The sequence below is a fragment of the Bufo bufo genome, chromosome 4, assembly GCF_905171765.1.
Source record: "Bufo bufo chromosome 4, aBufBuf1.1, whole genome shotgun sequence".
Lineage (NCBI taxonomy): Eukaryota > Metazoa > Chordata > Amphibia > Anura > Bufonidae > Bufo > Bufo bufo.
In genome coordinates, this window is record NC_053392.1 from 544677422 (window position 1) to 544700269 (window position 22848).

General features: G+C 43.9%; 1 protein-coding gene across 2 annotated transcripts in view; it reads right to left on the reverse strand.

Moving 5' to 3' along the window:
- The window catches only part of KIF16B (kinesin family member 16B), a 355224-nt gene that overhangs the window by 126367 nt on the left and 206009 nt on the right, over positions 1 to 22848 (reverse strand). For both annotated transcript variants that reach the window (XM_040429997.1, XM_040429996.1), the window contains 3 exons: positions 10149 to 10307; positions 9645 to 9753; positions 4424 to 4474 (listed from right to left, as the gene is read on the reverse strand). In XM_040429997.1, the coding sequence (XP_040285931.1) occupies positions 4424 to 4474; positions 9645 to 9753; positions 10149 to 10307 (319 nt within the window). The remainder of the gene's footprint in view (positions 1 to 4423; positions 4475 to 9644; positions 9754 to 10148; positions 10308 to 22848) is intronic.

Consider the following 22848-nt stretch of genomic DNA (forward strand, 5'->3'; position numbering starts at 1 on the left):
CAGTACTACTTCCCCTAAGGTGAACACTAAACCAGGCTATTCAAACACAGCCAGGAAGCCATGGCAAACTTTAGACTGACAGTATCTAGTTCTCTACAGGTGCCCATACACCTTAGATATTTGTCGTCAGAATGATCATTTGGCCAACTGCTCTCTTTCCCGACTACCCCATACACATGCTTGGTTTGGCTGCTCACATACAGTGGCGGAAATAATTATTTGACCCCTCACTGATTTTGTAAGTTTGTCCAATGACAAAGAAATGAAAAGTCTCAGAACAGTATCATTTCAATGGTAGGTTTATTGTAACAGTGGCAGATAGCACATCAAAAGGAAAATCGAAAAAATAACTTTAAATAAAAGATAGCAACTGATTTGCATTTCATTGAGTGAAATAAGTATTTGAACCCCTACCAACCATTAAGAGTTCTGGCTCCCACAGAGTGGTTAGACACTTCTACTCAATTAGTCACCCTCATTAAGGACACCTGTCTTAACTAGTCACCTGTATAAAAGACACCTGTCCACAGAATCAATCAATCAAGCAGACTCCAAACTCTCCAACATGGGAAAGACCAAAGAGCTGTCCAAGGATGTCAGAGACAAAATTGTAGACCTGCACAAGGCTGGAATGGGCTACAAAACCATTAGCAAGAAGCTGGGAGAGAAGGTGACAACTGTTGGTGCGATTGTTCGAAAATGGAAGGAGCACAAAATGACCATCAATCGACCTCGCTCTGGGGCTCCACGCAAGATCTCACCTCGTGGGGTGTCAATGGTTCTGAGAAAGGTGAAAAAGCATCCTAGAACTACACGGGAGGAGTTAGTTAATGACCTCAAATTAGCAGGGACCACAGTCACCAAGAAAACCATTGGAAACACATTACACCGCAATGGATTAAAATCCTGCAGGGCTCGCAAGGTCCCCCTGCTCAGGAAGGCACATGTGCAGGCCCGTCTGAAGTTTGCCAATGAACACCTGAATGATTCAGAGAGTGACTGGGAGAAGGTGCTGTGGTCTGATGAGACCAAAATAGAGCTCTTTGGCATTAACTCAACTCGCTGTGTTTGGAGGAAGAAAAATGCTGCCTATGACCCCCAAAACACCGTCCCCACCGTCAAGCATGGGGGTGGAAACATTTTGCTTTGGGGGTGTTTTTCTGCTAAGGGCACAGGACAACTTATTCGCATAAACGGGAAAATGGACGGAGCCATGTATCGTGAAATCCTGAGCGACAACCTCCTTCCCTCTGCCAGGAAACTGAAAATGGGTCGTGGATGGGTGTTCCAGCACGACAATGACCCAAAACATACAGCAAAGGCAACAAAGGAGTGGCTCAAGAAGAAGCACATTAAGGTCATGGAGTGGCCTAGTCAGTCTCCGGACCTTAATCCAATCGAAAACCTATGGAGGGAGCTCAAGCTCAGAGTTGCACAGAGACAGCCTCGAAACCTTAGGGATTTAGAGATGATCTGCAAAGAGGAGTGGACCAACATTCCTCCTAAAATGTGTGCAAACTTGGTCATCAATTACAAGAAACGTTTGACCTCTGTGCTTGCAAACAAGGGTTTTTCCACCAAGTATTAAGTCTTTTTTTGTTAGAGGGTTCAAATACTTATTTCACTCAATGAAATGCAAATCAGTTGCTATCTTTTATTTAAAGTTATTTTTTCGATTTTCCTTTTGATGTGCTATCTGCCACTGTTACAATAAACCTACCATTGAAATGATACTGTTCTGAGACTTTTCATTTCTTTGTCATTGGACAAACTTACAAAATCAGTGAGGGGTCAAATAATTATTTCCGCCACTGTATGTGTTTTCAATGGGGAGAGGAGAAGGAAGCTGCCAGTCACCGACCCATCTGATGGTGGCTGATCTCTCAGAGGGAACAATGAATCAAGCAAAAAAAATTAAATTTGTGCAAAACTTTTCTCCCTGGCATTCATTTTCAGGCGCGCGCGCGCGTGTGTGTGTGTGTGTGTGTGTGTGTGTGGGAAGGGGTGCGGGGGGTTTAAGTTGGAAGCTATCCATACACATTTGACTGACAGTCGGTTCCGCCAAAAACTGAAGTTTGGCCAACAGTATGGGTGGCCACTGATGGTAGACATTAGAAGTGTGTACTGTAGATGCAGCTAATTTTGTGGAATTGGCCAATGTCCTAACGTTTAAAGGGTTTATGCCATGATTGATGCAAAAAAAAAAAAAAGAAAAGAAAACCAAACATCATATAGTACATGAAGCTAGACTAAGCTAGAACCAGCCCTGTACCGTGCATGGATCCAGAGATCTCCCCATTCATCTGCTAGATTTATTTCAGGCAAGCAGCTCAGGGTGTTTCATTTATCTTAGGGGACATGTCTGCTGCAGCTCTCTCCATGTAGCTGTCAGAGCTTATAACAGAAGGTGTGGCTGGTGCAAGCTGAAAATTAAACGGAGCACGAGACCACCTCAGCGAGGTGGACAAGGAATAAGGAAAAGAACAAACAGTAGGTGGCACCATACAGATGCATTTTATGAAATTACAAAAGTATTCGGTCCAATGTGCTGGTTTGAAAAATGCAGAATACTTTTTGTGACACCCCTTTTAAAGGGAACCTGTCACCAAAAAAACGCCTACTAAGCTGTTAATAGTACCTTATAGTGCTGCATAGTAGTTTCCTAATGCACTTTTTCATCGTTTAGCCGCATTTAGCCTCCTTGAGAAATCAATGTTTTATTCAGCTGCTGCCCCGTGCTTCAAGTCAGGTTTGAAGTCAAGGGGGCAGTGGCCTAGGCGTCTCCAATCCTGCTCTCCCCGCCTCCCGCCGCCTTTATTGACAAGCCGGATCTCAGTGCCGGGACCGCGCTCCCAGCCCGCATGCGCAGTAAAGGGCTGCTGTAGCACGATCCCGGCTCCGGCTCGTACACACAGCCGGCTTCAGTTCGCTACTGCGCATGCGCCCGGCATCTTTTGTAACTGCGCTAGTATGTAAGGCTGGCGGGCGCATGCGCAGTAGCGAAACTGAAGCCGGCTGAGTGTACGAGCCGGAGCCGGGATCGCTCTACAGCAGCCCTTTACTGCGCATGCGGGCTGGGAGCGCGGTCCCGGCACTGAGATCCGGCTTGTCAATAAAGGCGGCGGGAGGCGGGGAGAGCAGCATTGGAGACGCCTAGGCCGCTGCCCCCTTGACTTCAAACCTGACTTGAAGCAGGGGGCAGCGGCTGAATAAAACATTGATTTCTCAAGGAGGCTAGATGCGGCTAAACGATGAAAAAGTGCATTAGGTAACTACTATGCAACACAATAAAGGTACTATTAACAGCTTAGTAAGTGATTTTTTGGTGACAGGTTCCCTTTAAGGAGTTTATGAGATTAGAAAAAAAATGTAGCATATTGTCCATGGCCTACTGTAGGCTAGCCCTTTTCACCGATCAATAGGGATGAGCGAATTGACTTTGGATGAAACATCCGAAGTTGATTCGCATAAAACTTTGCTCCAATACTGTACGGAGCAGGAGCTCCGCACAGTATTAGAATGTATTGGCTTCGATGAGCCGAAGTTATTGCTTCGCGAAGTCTCGCGAGACTTTGCGTAATTACTTCATAAATTAATTTGTACTGTAAAAAACCATTTCCCGAACTCGGGATTGGTTCCAAGGTACCACTTGGAACCGAATCAGAGTTCAGTAAATGTTTTTTTTACAGTACTGTTTTTTTACAGAGCTCCTGCTCCGTACAGTATTGGAACAAAGTTTTATGCGGATCAACTTCAGATGTTTCATCCAAAGTCAATTCGCCAATCCCTAATTATCAATATAAGATAAGATCACATTAAGGTGCTGAACTAGTGTTCTCTCCTGACTCCCAGATACACATACATGCTTGTGATACCTCCTGGGAGAACAAAAGGATTGGACATCTAAATTCAATATGCCCACTCCTTTTATCTTCCGCTTTCAGCCCTGCAGAAAAAAAACGTGGGCTTGGTTGACAATGATCTAGTGCAGTCATGCTCAACCTGCGGCCCTCCAGCTGTTGCAAAACTACAACTCCCTGCATGCCCGAACAGCCTACAGCTATCTTCCTACAGCAGGGCATTGTGGGAGTTGTCGTTTTAAAACAGCTGGAAGGCCGCAGGATGAGCATGCCTGGTCTAGTGTGTATGTGGCCTTCAGATTTGATAAAAGTTGGAGGTATCTACCAGTGTTATCTGTAGATGACAAGCTCAGTTTTTTTGAGTTTATATCGGTACAGAAGCCATAGTGTTTGCGGCATGGCATCTTCCATTCACAAAATATACATAGTAAATAGAGTCCCAAATCTCAACGAATCAGAAATAAATGAGGTCACAAATAAAGGATGGAAAAAAATCAATCATGTAAAGTACCATCACCAATCATTCAGGCATGCAAAGCAAATTAAGGTAAATGGGTACATACCTCATACTTCATTTTCCTTTGATTAATTCCATTCAGAAAACTGTCAGGCCCCTAAGACCAACAAACACAAGTAAGAACACAGACATGGAAATGTAAAACAGGAATTACTCCAACAAATGTAAGAATTAGCTATCAGTCCAACAGAAATAACATTGTCCTTTACATTCACAGGTAAAGCACCACAAGCAGAGAAGGCACTATCGCCATGTTATTGACACATTCTCATTATTGTTTAAATCAAGTTTTTATGTAAAACATTTTAAAAAAAATTAAATTTTTGGAGAATTTTTTCATGTCACTATATATATTTAAAGGGGTTAGTCACTTTCCAATCTTTTTAGTTTACTGTATTTCTGTTCCTGCTGTTGTCTTCAATACCTTTCATCCACTCTTTTTCATGTGCTGTTTTTGGACTGGCTACTGCTGTTGTAAATAGGGCCTGTGGATTGTTTTTGCGGCTTTTGCCCCTTCAAGTGACCTCATTCAAAATGGCTCTATAGGTTCCCCCATCCTGACTTCTACTGCGCAGACTCCACAACTAGCGTTTGGTGTAGAATCAATTCCTGCCTCTAGTGTCCCTTCCTCGGATTACAGCATGTGCACTGACATAGCGTTCTGCAGCGGCACTAGTAGTCTTCAGTTGCGTTCCGAGGGTGGGACACTAGAGACAGGAAATGATTCTCCTGCGCGGACGGCAAATGCTTCTTGGGGAGTCTGCGTAGTAGAACACAGGACGGTAGCCCGCAATGCTGGCAGGATGAGGGAGCCTTATGATAATGTGATGGCTACTGAAGAGTTAACTGTACAGAAAAGGAAAAACAAAAATGTGATTTAAACAATTCCCTTTAAAGAAGCTGATGCTAGGGTCTCTATGACCACACAGTTCTAGATCTAGAGCGTGGGGAACTATATAGAATGACTGTCATCCCACTGAAGACGACATTTAGGCAGAACACAGAGAAGGAACCTTATCTACACTGCTGAGAAATCTGCCAGCTGATTGGCCGAGAGCCGCTGACTGACAGGACACACCTCTCAACGCCCCTCCCAAATGTTGTTTTCAGCTGCATGTCGATCACTGTATACAACCCCTCAAATTCTCGCAAGAGGTAAAATTTATGGCCAAAAATGAAGTCTATTAACACAAATCTTACTCCAGCTCCTCCTAGTCTATGGGCAACGCCAGGGAAGAAGTTCAAAATGACAAGAGCATTTGACTGTGTTCCATGGACTGATACATGCACTTTATACCGCAGTACACTGGGTGCAAGCAGTTTTTGCTGTGCAGGAATATATAATTACATGCATGCCATGATATCCTGGAGAAAATAGGCTTATAAATTACCTGTGTCTCTTTAGCAAAGGGTCACACAAAAAGCTTTTTCACATAGAATTCTTAAAAAGTATGTAATATCGGGAATAATGGTACATAACAAGCTCCAAGCCATATTCATGCTTCTTCTAACTAAGTTAATACAAGGCACTTACTAATGTAATGGGATTGTCCATATTGCTTCCTTTGCTGGCTTCATTAATTTTTCCATCACATTATACTCTGCTCGTTTCCAGGGGTTACGACCACCCTGCAATCCAGCAGCGGTCGTCGTGCTTGCATAATATAAGGAAAACGCGCCAACCTCTCTGGTGGTTGAGACCATAGGAGCGAGCACAGGATGGTGCTTTTTGCTACAAGTTTGCAAGCATGGTCATTGCTGCTGGATTGCAGGGTGGTTGTGATCCCTTGACACAAACAATGTATAATGTGATGGAAAAATGTATTAAAGTAGCAAAGGAGGCAATATGGACAATCACAATACATTAGTAAGTGCCTTGAATTAACACTGCGGCGGGAGGGTTTTAAACATGGTGCCTGCTGACGACCGCACTTAGGATAATCGTAAATAGAGCTTATACTGTAGTTCTATGGAACTACACTATAAGCTAAAAGAAATATAGGGAATATTGTAGCCTCCTAGGAGGGGCTAAAAAAATAAAATAAAAATATATAATAATATTTAAAATAATTTAAATCATTAAAATTAATTTCGCAATTGTATAAAAGACTCAACTCTCCTACTTTTATGCCTAAATTAAACCTTCGTTGGCTCATGGGAGAAAGAAAGACCTAGGTGTATCTCTTTCTCTAGAAGACCAATTACGGCTCTATAGGGAACCTCATACTTAATCCAGGTGTGTCAGCATACAAGAGAATGGGTATAAAATTCTCACCAGGTGGTATAAGACTCCTGACGTCACTTGTAGGTTTGATGTAACGAAGTCTGACGCCTGCTGGAGGTGCGGGGAAGAGGGAGGTAATTTCTACCACATCTGGTGGACGTGTCCACTAATCCATAAGTGGTGGATGGAGATCTTTAGGCAATGCAACTTAGTATGCAAAACGAAGATCCTACCTTCACCCCAACTAGCTCTTTTAGGCCTCTCCTCTTTCCGCATTACCACCGGTGTCCCACTACTGTTCAAAAAATGACTGATGGCAGCCCGCTTGCTAGTCCCTCTTAAGTGGTTATCCCCAGATCTTCCACCACTTGACCACTGGATAAAGAAGGTGGATACCATTTACAGATTCGAAGAATTGGCCGCTTGGGAGAATCGTTCCCACAATAGATTTTGTGCTCAATGGAAATATTGGGAGGGATTCGGACAGTTTAGCAGATGGCCACTGACCGTGCACTGATCTCGCTTTGATCCCTGCATTAGACACATGAGTTACGATTACTGATGATATATATTGTGCTCCGAGATGACATCTACCCTGTTACCCTAACTGTTAATACTCAGCATATTGCTGTTTATTGCTGCAAATTGTTTTACATTCTATATGTGTAATACTGATACTTTTAATAAAGCATAAAAAAAATAAAAATTATTTGAAATCATCCACCCTTCCCTAGAACAAAAAATACAATACATATATTTTTTTTTTAAATAAACACCATAGGCATGGCCGCGCCCGAAATGCACCTTCTATCAAAATCTAAAAATATTAATCCCATACAGCGAATTGGTGCAATGAAAAAAAAATATCAAAACGGCATATTAGCCAGCGGTGGAATCGTGTTTTTTTTTCCCCAATTCACCCATTTTGGAATCTTCTTCCCGCTTCCCACTACATTGTATGCCATATTAAATGGTGGCATAAGAAAGTACAACTTGTCCCAAAAAAACAAGCCATCATAAGGCTATGTGAGTGGGAAAATTTAAAAAAGTTATGGCTCTGAAGACTGGTAAGAAAAATGAAAACGCAAAAGGGAAAAAAACCTCCACTATCCAAGAGGTTACGGTAAATATGTCTACACGACAAATGCCATTTGCTGGAGAGAGACAACCCCTTTAAGGGGGTCCTGTGCTATAATCACAGAAGCTGGAAATAGGTCTTCTCACGCATCCCCCACTCTGCCTATGAGCGGAGAACGCGAGACCAGAATCCGCTCTCTTACATCCCGGCAGAGATGTTTGCTCTCGTGTGCAGAAGCGTCTTACTGATAACACATGTTCTCTGCATGCAATGTGATGGAAGCTGGCAAATCTTCTGGACACTACAGAACCAGGTCTTCTATATCGAGAGAGGGGCAACAACATGACAGCCACATGCACACCCTATAAAGGTAGGGGTGCCAAATAACCCTCTTGTGGCTTCAATCTAGATAGAGGAGAGGGGCAGAAATTCTTAAAGGGGAACTCCAGAATTAGAAAAACACAGTTGCTTCTATTCAAAAACAGTACCACATCTGTCCACTGGTTGTGTAGGGTATTGCAGCTCAGCTCAATTCACGTCAAAACAGCTAAGCTCAATATCACACGACTTGCAGGATAACAGGCTGAACTGGATGGACAGATGTCTTTTTTCAGCCTTATAAACTACCGTATGTTACTATGACCTATGGATAGGTGGTGTCTCCACAGACTATAAAAGTCCAGGCAGTCTGTAATTCTATCTGAAAGGATGTTTCTGAAGGTCCTTGTAGAGTCTGCAGGTGGAGATGCAGGAACAGGGAGTTGGCTGTCAGTAACATACGACTTCCCCATGGACAAGGGAAAGACTGATTAAGGGCTCATGCACATGACCATACATGTATTCTGTGGTCTGCAAAACATTCGGATGACATCCGTGTGAACTCCGTATTTTGCAGAACGGAAGAGCTGGCCCCTAATAGAACAATCCTGTCCTTGTCCGTTATGCGGACAATAATAGGACACGTTCTATTTTTTTGCTGAACCAACATGTGGACATATGGAAATGGAAACCACACGGAGTAACTTCCGTTTTTTTTGCGGACCCATAGAAACTAATGGTTCCGCATACAGTCGGCAAAAAAAAACAGAATGGTCACGGAAAGAAAATACATTTGTGTGCCCTAATGCTGCCCCTGCCTTCTCCACTGCAGTATTCACAGCTTTTAATGAACGCTGTATATACAGGTTAGGCTGAGTTCACATCAACGTTAAGCTTTCTGTTCTTCTGATCTGTGAAAAGAAGAGAAAAAAAAAATGGATCCTGTTGTATCAGTTATGGATCCTTTTATCAGATAGGATCCTTTTTTTACAGAATCCATTTTTACTGATCCTTTTTTTTTTATAACAGGATCATGAAAAAAATTCGATCCTGTTGCATCAGTTCAAGCCATTTCAGTCTGAGATCAGTTTTTTGGATGGAAAAAAGTACTTAATGCAGGACTTTTTTTTTTCTGTCTAAAAAAACGGATCTCAGACGGAAAGGGCTCAAACAGATGCCGACTGATGCAACAGTTTTTTATCTTCTTCTGACGGATTAGAACAGAAAGCTAAACGGTGATGTGAACTCAGCCTTAGGAAGCGGCCAGGTCGTCTCCCGCTCTGATCTCCGTGAAGAACCAGGTCAGCTCTGCATGGAGACTGTATTCCCGCAGCAACCGAGGTTACTGTCTCAGCCCCACTGCCAGAGTTGGTCAGGGCATGACCACAACTGGTAACATCATCAATTTATTCATATATTTCTAAGGAGAATAACAGAGGAAAATTGCACAGCAAAGTTCCAATAAATATGTTCCAAAATTGTTACAAGTATTTTTGTAAAACTAGCAGGAGAGGAGAGCCGCCAGGTGCCGCTTAGGCTTTCATAGATCTGATCAATAAAACCAAATTGGAAAATTGGGGGGAGTCTGTCTCCAAAAATACACTGTACTTGACAAGTAAGGTAACTTACTGATTTCACAATACCTACCTTTCCAGATTCAGAAGAGTAGGACATACTCAGGCTGCTGATGACTTCACTGGGCAAATTAATATTTTGAAGCCGCCTTTGTACTTCTTCTTCAATATAAGCATGGATTCTGGGTAACCATAAATAAGTTAATCAGGCAGTCTTGAAAGTAACTATCACTTCTCTGGATATAAAGGCAAACACCACGTCTTCTACATCTAAGACTAGCAATTTACATTCGAACAAAGTGCTTAAAAAAAAAAAAGCGTAATCAAAAAGGGGAAATTTGTCAGCAATATCCACTTACTGCAGCGGCACCAGGTATTTACATACAATACATAAATACTATAAAAGCAGAGAAAATTACATTTTTTATTACAATAATATTTTATTTCTGAGTGCATCCTGGAATAACAATACCCTTTCCGAAAGCGATAAAAGCATTCACGCACAATATGCGGTTATTATAGCTGGGCCCATGTTTTACCATGCTTACTAGAAGGGGATTTAAATAGGATTATATACCTGTCATCAGTCAATTGAAGCAATTGTGACTGAGATTTCACTGGGCTTGCTGGGGAGTTGGCAAGGGACGGCTTTTCTTCTAGGGCTCCTGACAGATTTTTTGAAAGTGGATCAGTGACTTGTATCTTCTGCTTCAGCTGCTGGATTTCCTGAGATAATCTGCACAAATTATAGAAACCATAATAGCAAAAAAAAAATAATAATAAGATGGGCTAAAAAGTAAAATAAAAACAACATTCTAAGAGACCTTAAAGGGGCTGATATTGATGGCCTATCCTCAGGATAGGTCTGCCAATATCTGATTGGTGATGGTGTTGGGAGTTGGACCACACCAATCAGCTGTTTGAAGAGTCTGGTTAGTGCTGCGGCCTCCACACAACTTACGAAGCACAGTGATGTACATTGAATAGGGGCTGTGCTTGGAACTGAAGTTCAGGCCCATTCGGTTGAATGGGACTGAGCTACGCCTAGACCATGTGACCGATGAATGTGATCTCACTGGCCCAGGAAGAGACCGAAGTGTTGCAGCCTCTTCAAAGAGCTGATCAGCGGTGGTGCCAGGACTCGAACCCCCAACAATCAGATATTGATGACCTTTCCTGAGGATAGGACACCTGTATCAAAATCTCGGATAACCCCTTTAAAATCCAGCTGAAACCACTCTGGTCTTTCACATATACCACAGAAGTGCTACATATGCGATCGGCTCAGTCTTCACACTAGATAAAAGAATTGTCAAAAGAACAAAGAAACATTCTATCTAGAATATATCTATAATATAGGTATATACAAAGGGGGTCTCCAGGATATAACAATTAGTAAAATATCCGTAGAATAGGTCATCAATATGAGATTGGTGGGAGTCGGACACCCGACATCCCCAACCATCAACGAAGAAAAACCGGCACTCCAATTTTCTTTGCTCAAAAGGATTTATTAGTCACTCCTGGGACGTGCGTTTCGACACTCACAGGTGTCTTTTTCAAACAGAAAGTGAGCAGCTGCTCACTTACTGTTTGAAAAAGACACTTGTGAGTGTCGAAACGCACGTCCCAGGAGTGACCAATAAATCCTTTTGAGCAAAGAAAATTGGAGTGCCGGTTTTTCTTCGTTGTGCAGACTTCGGGATTACATCCGCAAGACCGAGCACCCGCCGACTAACGCGCAGTGCTGCCTGACCTCACCATACATCACCATCCATCAGTGTGGGAGCAGCTCTGCAGTAACTTGCTCTCTACACTATACAGTGCACGGAGCTATGTAGTTCTGATGCTGGAGCTACTGCAGAACAACTGATCGGTGAAGATGCGGGACCCCCACATATCTGAAATGGATGATCCATCCAAGGGATAAACCATCAATTGTTAAATCGTGTAGAACCCCTTTAATATAACTATTTATAGTTATACAATAGTAGACACAGTAACTCGAATACTAAAGGAGTATACCCATCTCATCTCTAAGAAATGCAATCATTTTATGATTGGTGGGGGTTCTCTAAGAGTGGGTGGCCGGGACTCTTCTGTGCAGAGAAAGACTGTGAAGAGGCCACAGCACTTAAAGGGATTCTGTCACCAGGATTAACGATATAGCGATATTTATATGTGCCCATTAGTCTCCATGCAGTATTTAAAATGATCCCACTGTTTATGCTCTGTGTGTGTTAGATTCTTATAAAAATCGATTTTATTGATATGTAAATTACCTCTGTCAGGAGCCCAAGGGGTTGTCGCACGTTATGTTGGAGCCCAGCCGCGCCCATCGATCCGGAGCCCAGCACCGCCTACCACTTAATTTATTCACTCCACTATCCCTGACTTCAGTTCTTCTCAGTGCCGTAATCTCGCGCAGGCGACACTGTAGCCTGCACCCGTGCGGACTACTGGCACCGGCTTCGACGAGGGAGCCGGCGCATGTGCAGTTGACTCGTCGAAGCCGGTGCCAGTAGTCCGCACGGGCGCAGACTACAGTGTCCACTGCGCCTGCGCGAAACTATGGAGCAGAGATTACATGGCGTCAGGATAGTGCAGTGAATAAATTAAGTGGTAGGCGGTGCTGGGCTCCGGATCGATGGGCGCGGCTGGGCTCCAACATATCGTGGGACAACCTCTTGGGCTCCTGACAGAGGTAATTTACATATCAATAAGATCGATTTTTATAAGACTAACACACACAGAGCATAAACAGTGGGATCATTTTAAACACTGAATGGAGACTAATGGGCACATATACAGTTGCAAGAAAAAGTATGTGAACCCTTTGGAATGATATGGATTTCTGCACAAATTGGTCATAAAATGTGATCTGATCATCTAAGTCACAAAAATAGACAATCACAGTCTACTTAAACTAATAACACACAAAGAATTAAATGTTTCCATGTTTTTATTGAACACACCATGTAAACATTCACAGTGCAGGTGGAAAAAGTATGTGAACCCTTGGATTTAATAACTGGTTAAACCTCCTTTGGCAGAAATAACTTCAACCAAACGTTTCCTGTAGTTGCAGATCAGACGTGCACAACGGTCAGGAGTAATTCTTGACCATTCCTCTTTACAGAACTGTTTCAGTTCAGCAATATTCTTGGGATGTCTGGTGTGAATCTCTTTCTTGAGGTCATGCCACAGCATCTCAATCAGGTTGAGGTCAGGACTCTGACTGGGCCACTCCAGAAGGCGTATTTTCTTCTGTTTAAGGCTACTTTCACACCTGCGTTAGGTGCGGATCCGTCTGGTATCTGCACAGACGGATCCGCACCTATAATGCAAACGCTTAGATCCGTTCAGAACGGATCCGTTTGCATTAGCATGAACAAAAAAAAAATTTTTTATTTATTTTTTGTTCATGATAATGCAAACGGATCCGTTTTGACTTTACATTGAAAGTCAATGGGGGACGGATCCGTTTGAAAATTGAGCCATATAGTGTCAACTTCAAACGGATCCGTCCCCGTTGACTTACATTGTAAGTCTGGACGGATCCGTTTGCCTCCGCTGCAAGCTGCGTTCAGGTGTCCGCCTGCTGAGCGGAGGACAAACGGTGCCAGACTGATGCATTCTGAGCGGATCCGCATCCACTCAGAATGCATTAGGACTGGACGGATCCGTTCGGGGCCGCTTGTGAGAGCCTTCAAACGGAACTCACAAGCGGAGCCCCGAACGCTAGTGTGAAAGTAGCCTAAGCCATTCTGTTGTTGATTTACTTCTATGCTTTGGGTCGTTGTCCTGTTGCAACACCCATCTTCTATTGAGCTTCAGCTGGTGGACAGATGGCCTTAAGTTCTCCTGCAAAATGTCTTGATAAACTTGGGAATTCATTTTTCCTTCGATGATAGCAATCCGTCCAGGCCCTGACGCAGCAAAGCAGCCCCAAACCATGATGTCCCCACCACCATACTTCACAGTTGGGATGAGGTTTTGATGTTGGTGTGCTGTGCCTCTTTTTCTCCACACATAGTGTTGTGTGTTTCTTCCAAACAACTCAACTTTGGTTTCATCTGTCCACAGAATATTTTGCCAGTACTGCTGTGGTATCCTCCCATGGAATCCATTCTTGTTTAGCGTTTTACGTATCGTAGATTTGTAAGTCTTTAGCTGACACTCTAGGATTCTTCTTCACCTCATTGGAGGAGTCTGCGCTGTGCTCTTGCAGTCATCTTTACAGGACGGCCACTCCTAGGGAGAGTAGCAGCAGTGCTGAACTTTCTCCATTTATAGACAATTTGTCTTACTGTGGACTGATGAACAGCAAGGTTTTTTCTAGATACTTTTATAACCCTTTCCAGCTTTATGCAAGTCAACAATTCTTAATCGTAGGTCTTCTGAGAGCTCTTTTGTGCGAGGCATCATTCACATCAGGCAATGCTTCTTGTGAAAAGCAAACCCAGAACTGGTGTGTGTTTTTTTTAGGGCAGGACAGCTGTAACCAACACCTCCAATCTCATCTCATTGATTGTACTCCAGTTGGCTGACACCTCACTCCAATTAGCTCTTGGAGATGTCATTAGTCTAGGGGTTCACATACTTTTTTCACCTGCACTGTGAATGTTTAAATGGTGTGTTCAATAAAAACATGGTAACATTTAATTCTTTGTGTGTTATTAGTTTAAGCAGACTGTGATTGTCTATTGTTGTGACTTAGATGAAGATCAGATCACATTTTATGACCAATTTGTGCAGAAATCCATATAATTTCAAAGGGTTCACATACTTTTTCTTGCAACTGTAAATATCGCTATATCGTTAATCCTGGTGACAGAATCCCTTTAATCTAAAAAAAAAAAGGCACGGTCCAAAGCGAACTTCAGCCGTAGGGTTCATTCACACATCCACAATTTCGTTCCGCATTTTGCAGAACGGAATTAGGGACCTATTAATTTCTATGGGGCAGCACGATGTGCTGCCCACATCCGGAATTGCGGATCCGCACTTTCGGGTCCGCAATTCCGATCCCGAAAAAAATTGAAAATGTCCTATTCTTGTCCGCAATTGCGGACAAGAATAGGCATTTTCTATTAAGTGCCGGCGATGTGCGGTCCGCAAAATGCGGAACGCACATCGCCGATGTCAGTGTTTTGCAGATCCACTGATCCGCAAAAAACACACGGACGTGCGAATGGACCCTTAAGGTGTATTTAGACGGGGTGATATTCGAGCAGATTACTGGGCGTGAACTTTCCTTCGAGCACTCGTTCCCGAGAATCTGCCCATGTAAAGTGTTTTCAAGTAAATTATTATTTCTTTGCAGCAGATCGTGTGGTCTAAGGCAGCAACAGTCTGCTGTCCAGAAACGATGCAGCTGTATGAGGACGAGTGATCGCAATAGCTCTGGAGGTGATCGATGCATGTATCTTCACCCCTACTGAACGAGCAAGCTGACTGTCGGGAAGGAACACCTTACATAATATTACTTATAACAATAACCCCCTCCCACCCCAACCCAAACTTCCATGCGAAGAGATGACCGTTTGAACCCAAGTTGGGGAAACATAATGCACTGGCTTATGATTGGTTCAATGTATTATCATGTTACACATTAGACTTTCCCAGGCTGGGGTATCAAAACCACATATCTACCTCCATCTAGGATATACTGGAGTTCCCCACCATTTAGAGTAGATGTGTTAATGCAGAAAGTGGACCCCGCAGGCAGTCTCCCGCCAGTGCCCGTGACGCCAATCCAGGGACTTCAAACCAACCTGCCCAAATGGATATGAACTTTGCTGGGCATCTTCTTTTTAGATATATTCCTCTTTCATATCTTAGTATATTATTAATTCTGCTTATAAACTCCCGTCTAGTGGGTTGTCTCCTTTCTATCCAGTATTTGGCTATTAGTATTCTAGCCTGAAATAACATTCTTTGTATGCTTGAAGGTGTTCCGCTATCCCCTCCTAGCATATCTGTGATACCAAATATAGACAATCTGGGATCACACACTATCTGTATCCGAGTCACCTGGGTAATTATTTGCAGCACTTCTTTGCAGTATGTTCCCAACTCAGGGCAATCCCAAAACATGTGCATTAAGGAGGCCTCCTCCACCCCACACTGAGGGCAGCATGAGTTTGGCTGAATACCTATCCAGTATAGGAAAACAGGAGTTTTATACACTCTGTGTATTAAATAAAGTTGAGATAGGTGTTGGGCTGCACTAAGCGTCAAGCTAGGAGTTGAAGCTAGAATTCCTTCCCACTGCTCCTGTGTGATAGCTCCGACGTCACGTTCCCACCCATCCTTCATTGGTAGGCAGCTTGGAGATATAGACTTATCAAATAAATGTCTGTAGAGGATAGAAAAAAGTCCTTTAGAATTGCCACTACGCAGCACCTGTTGAACTATCGGAGGGGAAGCCAACAGTGACGTGCCCTCTTTAAACTGCGCCTGGTATGCATGCCTAAGCTGCAGGAATTGATAAAACATATTGTAAGGGAGACCAAATTCCTGTTGTACTTGTGCAAATGATTTCATAACTCCATCCTTTTGAATTTGATGAAGAAAGAAGATACCCTTCTCTTCCCACAGGGAAAAACCTTCCAGTCTAAACATTTCAGGCAGTCGTGGGCTACGCCAAAGAGGCGTGTTGTCATAGAGGCCCTGAAGACCAAACAGGTGTTCAAAATTAGACCAAACTTTTGTTTTCAGCGATAATGTGGAATAAGTCCCATGGTAGGTCTGCGGTTTTTCTAGTTCCGCCATAGCGATAGGTATTTTTTGCTTCATGATAAATGTCGCTATTCTAGCTGAGGGTCCCAAACCAGTAAATTGTCCCACCCCTTAAAATGTTGTATTTGTGCTGCTATAAAGTACAACCACAGATTTGGAAGCGAGAAGCCTCCCTCCCCCTTACCACTCTGCAGAGTCTCCATACGAATTCTGGGTTGGTTCTTTTTCCATACCAAGGATCGAAAACTACCCTGAATCTTATAAAATATCCTTTGGGGAATCCATACAGGAGCATTGTGTAGTGCATACAACAGTTGGGGCATCAATATCATTTTTATTAGATTACAGCGACCAACTACAGATAGGGGGAGCTTACACCAGGCATTTACTTTTTCTGCACATTTTTGAATCAGCGGGTCTATATTAACATTAACATAGTCCGTAATTATTGGCGTTATCATTATCCCCAAATATTTAAAACTATTGGCGATTCGCAGTTGGACCTGCGTCCAGTCTATCTGTGGTGGGAGGGGATCAAGGGGAAGGATTACTGACTTATCCCAGTTAATTGTTAATCCGGATCTCCTACCAAATTCAGTAATGTGTTTCATTATTGGGCGAATGGAACGCGCTATATCTCCAGTATATATAAGCATGTCGTCGGCATATAGGGAGATTCTTTCCTCCCTAGGACCCAATGGAAACCCTCTCCAGTCAGTGGACGCACGCAGAAGACAGGACAAGGGCTCAATGGCGATAGCAAACAATAGTGGGGATAATGGGCAACCCTGTCCAGTTCCCCTCTGCAATGGGAACTGCACAGACAATTCCCGGTTTGCCCTAATTCTAGCCACTGGTGAGCAGTAAAGGAGCTGAACCCATGATATAAATCCCGACGCAAACCCCATGGCCCTCATAACCTCCCATAGATAATCCCCTTCGACGCTGTCAAAAGCATTGGCAGCGTCCTGGTTTGCCCTAATTCTAGCCACTGGTGATCAGTAAAGCAGCTGAACCCATGATATAAATCCCGACCCAAACTCCGTGGCCCTCATAACCTCCCATAGATAATCCCATTTGACGCTGTCAAAAGCATTGGCAGCGTCGAGTTACACCAACGCACGACAACTCCCAGTATCCATTGGTCTTTGGAGATTAAGAAAAAGTCTCCAAAGATTAATGGAGGTGCTTTTGTCAGGCATAAATCCGGACTGGTCCTAGTGTATATGGGAATCGATAACTTTATTCAGGTAGTTAGCTAGCACCTTTGCCAATATCTTCACATCAGTGGGCAGAAGGGATATAGGCCTATAAGAGTCGGGCATAGTTGGGTCATTTCCAGGTTTGGGCAGCACCACCACCACAGCCTCTCGCATAGATGCCGGCAGTTTCCCCAGAAACACAGAGAATCTTTAAATGTATCTAAGAGATGAGGGAGAAGGGTTTCCTGATACCGTTTAAAAAACTCTGCCGGTAAACCATCAAGACCTGGGGCCTTCTCATTGAGGAAAGACCCTAGGGCCGCTCTAAGTTCTTTCAGCTCTAAGGGTTCATCCAGGTATCAGGCCGATTCCAATGACATCACTCGTATGGAAATATCAGCCAAATATGACCGAATATCACTAGCACTTAGGTTTAGTTTGGAAGTGTATAATTCTTTGTAGTAGCTACAGAATTCATTAAAGGGCTTCTGTCAGCCCACTAAACCGTTTTTTTTTTTTGTTTACTAATAATCCCTACACTGCGAGCTCTGCATACATAAGTTAAATAATCATTTTGGTTCAGTAGAATTTGATAAAAAGCTATTTTTAAAATATGCAAATTAACTTGCTACCAGCAAGTAGGGCGGCTACTTGCTGGTAGCAGCCGCATCCTCCGATCCTAATGACGCCCCCTCTGCATTGTGATTGACAGGGCCAGGGAACGGAATCGTTCTCTGCTGGCCCTGCCTGTTAGCATTTAAAATCTGGCGCCTGCGCCGCAGCCGTACCTATCTTCAATCTGCGCAGGCGCACTGAGAGGCGGCCACTCGCTCGGCCGCTCCATCCTCAATGCGTCTGCGCGATGACGTCACATCTACACCCGGCGCAGGCGCATTGAGGAGTGAGCAGCCGCCTCTCAGTGCGCCTGCGCAGATTGAAGATAGGTACGGCCGCGGCGCAGGCGCCAGATTTTAAATGCTAACAGGCAGGGCCAGCAGAGAACGATTCCGTTCCCTGGCCCTGTCAATCACAATGCAGAGGGGGCGTCATTAGGATCGGAGGATGCGGCTGCTACCAGCAAGTAGCCGCCCTACTTGCTGGTAGCAAGTTAATTTGCATATTTTAAAAATAGCTTTTTATCAAATTCTACTGAACCAAAATGATTATTTAACTTATGTATGCAGAGCTCGCAGTATAGGGATTATTAGTAAACAGAAAAAAAAAAAACGGTTTAGTGGGCTGACAGAAGCCCTTTAAGGAAAGTCGAATTCTCTGTGGAGCTTTTATTCTGGATGGGCCTTCCTGCGAGCGGACTATTCTGGCCAGCAAACTGCCCGCGCTCTCCCCTGTTTCGAAATACACTGCTCAAAAAAATAAAGGGAAAACAAAAATAACACATCCTAGATCTGAATTAATTAAATATTCTTCTGAAATACTTTGTTCTTTACATAGTTGAATGTGCTGACAACAAAATCACACAAAAATCAAATGGAAATCAAATTTTTCAACCCATGGAGGTCTGGATTTGGAGTCACACTCAAAATTAAAGTGGAAAAACACACTACAGGCTGATCCAACTTTGATGTAATGTCCTTAAAACAAGTCAAAATGAGGCTCAGTAGTGTGTGTGGCCTCCACGTGCCTGTATGACCTCCCTACAACGCCTGTGCATGCTCCTGATGAGGTGGCGGACGGTCTCCTGAGGGATCTCCTCCCAGACCTGGACTAAAGCATCTGCCAACTCCTGGACAGTCTGTGGTGCAACGTGACGTTGGTGGATAGAGCGAGACATGATGTCCCAAATGTGCTCAATTGGATTCAGGTCTGGGGAACGGGCGGGCCAGTCCATAGCATCAATGCCTTCGTCTTGCAGGAACTGCTGACACACTCCAGCCACATGAGGTCTAGCATTGTCTTGCATTAGGAGGAATCCAGGGCCAACCGCACCAGCATATGGTCTCACAAGGGGTCTGAGGATCTCATCTCGGTACCTAATGGCAGTCAGGCTACCTCTGGCGAGCACATGGAGGGCTGTGCGGCCCTCCAAAGAAATGCCACCCCACACCATTACTGACCCAATGCCAAACCGGTCATGCTGGAGGATGTTGCAGGCAGCAGAACGTTCTCCACGGCGTCTCAAGACTCTGTCACGTCTGTCACATGTGCTCAGTGTGAACCTGCTTTCATCTGTGAAGAGCACAGAGCGCCAGTGGCGAATTTGCCAATCTTGGTGTTCTCTGGCAAATGCCAAACGTCCTGCACGGTGTTGGGCTGTAAGCACAACCCCCACCTGTGGACGTCGGGCCCTCATATCACCCTCATGGAGTCTGTTTCTGACCGTTTGAGCAGACACATGCACATTTGTGGCCTGCTGGAGGTCATTTTGCAGGGCTCTGGCAGTGCTCCTCCTGTTCCTCCTTGCACAAAGGCGGAGGTAGCGGTCCTGCTGCTGGGTTGTTGCCCTCCTACGGCCTCCTCCACGTCTCCTGATGTACTGGCCTGTCTTCTGGTAGCGCCTCCATGCTCTGGACACTACGCTGACAGACACAGTAAACCTTCTTGCCACAGCTCGCATTGATGCGCCATCCTGGATAAGCTGCACTACCTGAGCCACTTGTGTGGGTTGTAGACTCCGTCTCATGCTACCACTGGAGTCAAAGCACCGCCAGCATTCAAAAGTGACCAAAACATCAGCCAGGAAGCATAGGAACTGCGAAGTGGTCTGTGGTCACCACCTGCAGAACCACTCCTTTATTGGGGGTGTCTTGCTAATTGACTATAATTTCCACCTGTTGTCTATCCCATTTGCACAACAGCATGTGAAATTGACTGTCACTCAATGTTGCTTCCTAAGTGGACAGTTTGATTTCACAGAAGTGTGATTGACTTGGAGTTACATTGTGTTGTTTAAGTGTTCCCTTTATTTTTTTGAGCAGTGTATTTCTGCCTCAAAAAGAAACAATTATCATCTGCGGTTAGATGGTCCTTCTCCTGTGCCTCCCTCCATGTCTACTCACTCTGCGAGGATGGACTCTGGATATATAAAGCCTCTGAGACTTTCACCTCCCGCTGCAAGGAGTCCGATAGTCCCCTAGTCTTGTTTTTCCGCCTTTTACATTTTTTGGATATATAAACCCTGTACTTACACTTTCATGGTATCCCATACAATTCCCATGGCCGCTGAACCCATATTAGAAGTGAAAAACTCCCCAATTTGCTCTGTAAGCGGATCTCTCTCGTCTAATAGTTGAATCCAGAATGGGTTAAGCTTCCAGATAGGGGTAGGGAGCACACTGGACCCCCTCCCTAACTGCACTTCCAATCAAATGGGCGAGTGGTCTGAGAGACTGCATGGGAGATATTCTATACAAGAAATGTAAGACGACGCCTCCAGGGACCCAACCGGCAAGTCTATCCTGGAGAGAGAATTATAAGATGGTGAAAAGCAGGAATACTCTCATGCACCAGGATGCCGAATTCACCACAGATTATGAAGATCTAATTCACGCAGTAGTTTTGCCAGTGAGGTCTCCGGGGCACCAGTCAGTGGGCCTTGATGGAATTTACCTAGGGAAGGGTTTAAATACTTATTTAAGTCTCCCAACATACAGTCTTGTGAAAAAATTAGGACACCCTTTGAAAGCATGTGGTTTTTTGTAACATTTTTAATAAATGGTTATTTCATCTCCGTTTCAACAATACAGAGAGATTAAAGTAATCCGACTAAACAAAGAAAACTGAAGAAAAGTCTTTTCAAGATCTTCTGTAAATGTCATTCTACAAAAATGCCTATTCTAACTGAGGAAAAAGATAGGACACCCTTCCCCCTAATAGCGAGTGTTACCTCCTTTGGCTGAAATAACTGCAGTGAGACGGTTCTTGTAGCCATCTACCAGTCTTCGACATCGGTCTGAGGAAATTTTACCCCACTCCTCAATGCAGAACTTTTTCAGCTGTGAGATGTTTGAGGGGTTTCTTGCACGTACAGCCCTTTTCAAGTCACCCCACAGCATCTCAATGGGATTCAAATCTGGACTTTGACTTGGCCATTCCAGGACTCTCCATTTCTTCTTTTTCAGCCAATCTTTGGTTGATTTACTAGTATGTTTTGGGTCATTGTCATGTTGCATGGTCCAGTTCCGCTTCAGCTTTAATTTTCGAACTGATGGTCTCACATGTTCTTCAAGCACCTTCTGATACACAGTAGAATTCATCGTGGATTCTATGATGGTGAGCTGACCAGGTCCTGCTGCAGCAAAGCAGCCCCAAACCATGACACTTCCACCTCCATGCTTCACAGTTGGTATGAGGTTCTTTTCTTGGAATGCTGTGTTTGGTTTACGCCAAACATGTCCTCTGCTGTTGTGTCCAAATAATTCAATTTTGGACTCATCTGTCCAAATTACATTATTCCAGAAGTCCTGGTCTTTGTCAACTTTATCGCTGGCAAATGTCAGTCTGGCCTCGATGTGTCTCTTGGAAAGCAAAGGTTTCCTCCTTGCACACCTCCCATGCAAGTTAAACTTGTACAGTCTCTTTCTGATTGTAGAGGCATGTACTTCTACATCAACAGTAGCCAGAGCCTGCTGTAGTTCTCGAGATGACACTTTAGGGTTTTTGGATACCTCTTTTAGCATCTTGCGGTCTGCTCTTGGGGTGAACTTGCTGGGGCGACCAGTCCTGGGCATGTTGGCAGTTGTTTTGAAAGCCCTCCACTTGTAGACTATCTTCCGGACAGTGGAATGGCTGATTTCAAAATCTTTTGAGATCTTTTTAAATCCCTTCCCAGACTCATAGGCTGCTACAATCTTTTTTCTGAAGTCCTCTGACAGCTCTTTTGCTCTCACCATGGTGCTCACTCTCACTTCAACAGTCAGGAGCACACCAAACTAAATGTCTGAGGTTTAAATAGGGCAAGCCTCATTCAACATGCAGAGTAACGATCTACTAATTATGTGCACCTGGTGTGATATACCTGTGTGAGATCTGAGCCAATTTAAGAGGGAATACATGTGAGGGTGTCCTATCTTTTTCCTCAGTTAGAATAGGCATTTTTGTAGAATGACATTTACAGAAGATCTTGAAAAGACTTTTCTTCAGTTTTCTTTGTTTAGTTGGATTACTTTAATCTCTCTGTATTGTTGAAACGGAGATGAAATAACCATTTATTAAAAATGTTACAAAAAACCACATGCTTTCAAAGGGTGTCCTAATTTTTTCACATGACTAAGTATTGGGACCGGTGGGCCTCGTAATACGACTGTCATAACCTGCCTAATCACATTATTGGAGTAAGGAGGAGGGATGTACATGGCAATGAGGAAAAACTGT